Genomic DNA, 3,538 nt, shown 5'->3' on the forward strand with positions numbered 1-3,538 from the left:
GCGTCACCATGTCCAACTCGCGCAACTACCTCGACCGCTGGACCCCGCCCGGCTTCCAGCTCCTGCTGTACGATGGTAACCTGCGCGGCCTCGTCTTCTCGCAGGGCCGCTACTGGATGCAGCACAGGAAAGTCGTGGGCAGCGTCTTCCGCTCGCCTGACTTCCTCAACCACTACGTCGAGACCGTCATTGACAAGACCGCCTTCCTGATCCACCGCCTGTGGCAACCCAAGGCCGGCACCGTGCTTAACGTCCACCAGGAGATGCGCATGCTCACGCTGGACATCATCGGCGCCGCCGCCTTCGGCACCGAGTTCGGCGCCATGACGTCTACGGATGGCACCCACGAGATCGAGACTTGTCTCTCCAACATCCTGCACGGCGTGCTGGACGTCATCACCTCCCCGGTCCCGCTGTGGCGCGTCATGCGCACGCCCGGCCGCGCCGCCATCGAGAACGACCTCAACCGCCTGCAGCAGATCGAGCTGCGTCTCATCCAGAAGCGCCGCGAGGAGCTCCGCCGCGAGGGCACGCAGCCCGAGGACACCTCCAAGAAGGACTTGCTGGGACTGCTGCTCCGCGCAAGGGACTCGAGCCGCAGCGCCAACTTCAAGGACGAGGATTTGATGTGGGATGTGCACGACGTCATCTTCGCCGGACATGAGACCACCGCCTCCGCGCTCGCCGCAGCCCTGTTCTTGATCGCGGGCAAGCCTAGAGTCTTGCGCAACATTCAGCAGGAGCTCGAGGAAGTGCTGCCGGAGGGCAGGACGCCGACGATTGAGGATATTTCAAAGCTCAAGTATTTGGACATGGTGCTCAACGAGTCGCTCCGCCTCTATCCGCCGACAGCTTTGATCGGGCGGTGCGCAAAGGCAGAAGATACGATCGCCGGATACGACATCCCAGCCGGGGCCAACATCCTCATGTCGCCGTATGTCATGGGCCGGTTGGAGCAGCTGTGGGATAACCCCGAAGAGTTTCGTCCGGAGCGGTTCTCGCCCGAGGAGGTAGCCAAGAGGCATCCGATGTCACACACCCCCTTCGGTGCCGGGCCGCGCGTTTGCCTCGGAGCACGCATGGCCACCATGGAAGCCAAGGTGGTGCTTGCGATGATCTTTCAAAAGTTTAGCTTTGAGCGCACGCAGGACAAGCTGGAAGTCGATTACGACTCGACCGTCTCGTTCAAGAGCGGCATGGACATGGTCATTCGACGTGTACCGTAGTGTAGATCTCTCGTGACGTTGTACAGGTGTCCGAACGCGAGCTTTGTATCCTTTCGCAAAGCGTCGTTCTGTAAGATTATTCAGTCGGTGAAAGGATTGACGTTGCACACCGCTCAAGGCGCTGGCACACCAGGACTCGTAACTTGTCGACGAGCTCGCTCGTCTCCGGTCCGTGCGGGAGTTGGACTTTCCTCGGACACGCGTCGGTGACCTCGGGCTCCGCCACGCACAGGCTGCGAATCGGGTGCAAGTAACGCCTTGCGTTTGTCAAGAATGCCGAGCCGAATGCACGGTACTCGGCCAAGCGGATCGGCCTTTCCACGACGCGCACGCCAAGGTCGTCGCACGCCGCCAGCACGCAGTCCCTAAGGCTACCGGGGAGCACGCGGTCAGCCGGGGCGGTGTGGAGGTCACAATTTTGAGTCAGCACAAACACGTTGCTGACAAGGCCCTCGAATAAACTGTAACAACCATTTTCATCCTTCCCCACCAGCACCGTCTCTGCCATCCCCTCCGCCCTTGCCTCCTCCAGCGCGCGCCGCTCCGCCGCCCATGCCGTGTCCTTTACGGCCGGGCTCCTCCGCGGCCGGCCGCGCACCTCGACGTCGACGAGTGGGACGTTCTGCACGGGGTCCGCGATCTCGCTCGCGTGCACGCCAACCCGCGGCACGCCCGCCTCCACAAACACGACGACGACGAGCTGCAGCTCGCCCGACACGCGCCTCCCGCGCACGATGTGCGCGACCACGCGCAGCACGGTCGCTGCGAACTCGCGCGGCTCCGGCGCCGGGTGTGCGGGGAGCAAGGCGGCCATGCCCGTGAGCAGGCGGCGCGTGTGGAAGACCAGCATCGGGACGGCGCGCCCGCCACGCACCGTGACCACGGTTGTGTACGGCAGGCCGCGGCGCCGCGCCAGAAGGGCTGCGACCGTGCATGGGGTCGAGGCGGGAGGCGGGGGGGAGGGCGGCGAGTGGAGCGCGACGGTGAACTCGCGGGGGAGCGGGAGAGGCATGATGAGGCTGGGAAAGTGGGGGGAGACCTGGCAGTGGGGAGGGGACTTTCGGGGCCGTTATCACTTATGTGTTGTCGGCGACACGTGGTATCGTTGTACACGTGGAGAGAGTGCAGTCTGCGCCCGGATGATGCACAGCAATGACAGGGTGAGGCTGGGAGACACGGCACCTGAGATCAGGTGCGTGCCGTACTGTATGATCCTGTGCTTCGCAATACAGTAGGTACCCCTCAATAGTGTACCCTCGTGCCATCAGCTATAGATACGCACTACTGACAGCGCGAACTAATAAAGGTCCATCCACAGGTCACAGCCCACCGGCCACAAAATGCTCCGATATGAGCATTTGACGTCGCTTCTCGCTTGTTGGTGATACAGTAGGTCGGTGGTCGCGGTGGTCGCCATCGGTGGTCGGGGTGTCCGGTCGTGGTCGTCAACCACTGCAACCGCAGCGCAGCGGTGTGCATCTACATCGGCATGGCTCCACGTGCACAGGTGTACACGTGGCAAGAGTTGTGACATCGCTGAAAGGGGTGCACATTTGGCCATGCGCACTGTTGTAAAGCGAACTATTGAGGACCCCCCCCCTGTACTACACTGGCGAGGTGTAGGATAGAAAGATGAGGCCATGGATCGGTCACCTTTCTTTCACGTCACCTCAGCGAGTGCGCACAGCGCTCCGCCCCTGGCATGTCCACACCGTCTGCTACCTGCCGCTCGCTATTCGCCCGCCGGCATCTACACTTTAACAGACATCTACCCCTGCCACCGGACACCTCACCTCCTCCACCGCCCCGTCCACACCCGCCACTCCTTCCTTCCCGAACCACTTTTCAAAAAAGGCCACGCAGTCGCCCCACATCTCCTCAGTAACCTCATGCCCGACGCCCTCATACACGCGCAGCACCATGTTCTCCCCGCCCTCCTCGCCCCTCACCTTCTCCACGGCCTCCCAAACGGGTTCGGTAGGGCACCTAGCGTCCAGCTCCCCGTTGCCGATGAACACGGGCCTGTGCTTGAGCAGCCGGAGCGACTGCGCGCAGTCAAACTTCTCCACGAGCCCGGGGCAGATCTTGTCCCACACAGCTCTAACCACCTCTCCACACACCTCGCTCCGCCCCATGTCGTCCCTCGCCGCCTCGAACACGTCCCTGATGCTCTCCACGCGCGCGTGGAAGCACCCCTTCTCCAGCGCGTACCCGAACGACTGCATGCCGATGAGCGGCGCGACGGCCCTCCACCGCGTGTCCGCGGCGGCGGCAAACCACGCGTGCATGCCGCCGAGCGAGACGCCTGCGAT

The 3,538-nt window shown here is 63.1% G+C and overlaps 2 protein-coding genes; one reads left to right on the top strand and one right to left on the bottom strand.

The window, feature by feature from the left end:
- The window catches only part of CHC_T00008886001 (cytochrome P450 family 806A-CYP806A1), a 2,140-nt gene extending 431 nt beyond the window's left edge, over positions 1-1,709 (top strand). The window contains 3 exon segments of the mRNA XM_005713343.1: positions 1-8; positions 9-1,226; positions 1,227-1,709. The exon segment at positions 1-8 is cut by the window's left edge and continues 431 nt beyond it. Coding sequence (XP_005713400.1) covers positions 9-1,226 — 1,218 coding nt within the window. The 5' untranslated portion in view covers positions 1-8 and the 3' untranslated portion in view covers positions 1,227-1,709.
- A 1,145-nt stretch (positions 1,710-2,854) lies between these two features.
- Positions 2,855-3,514, bottom strand: CHC_T00002319001 (hypothetical protein). XM_005713344.1 is given in 2 exon segments: positions 2,855-2,983; positions 2,984-3,514. The coding sequence occupies 1 exon segment, from the start codon at positions 3,512-3,514 to the stop codon at positions 2,984-2,986; it is 531 nt and encodes a 176-aa protein (XP_005713401.1). The 3' UTR covers positions 2,855-2,983.
- Positions 3,515-3,538: the final 24 nt, after the last annotated feature.

The sequence above is a fragment of the Chondrus crispus genome, genomic scaffold (assembly GCF_000350225.1).
Source record: "Chondrus crispus Stackhouse genomic scaffold, scaffold_134, whole genome shotgun sequence".
NCBI classification, from domain to species: domain Eukaryota; phylum Rhodophyta; class Florideophyceae; order Gigartinales; family Gigartinaceae; genus Chondrus; species Chondrus crispus.

Coding starts and splice junctions, on each gene's coding strand:
- CHC_T00002319001 (XM_005713344.1), bottom strand. CDS start 3,514: ATGCACGCGTGGTTTGCCGCCGCCGCGGACACGCGGTGGAGGGCCGTC.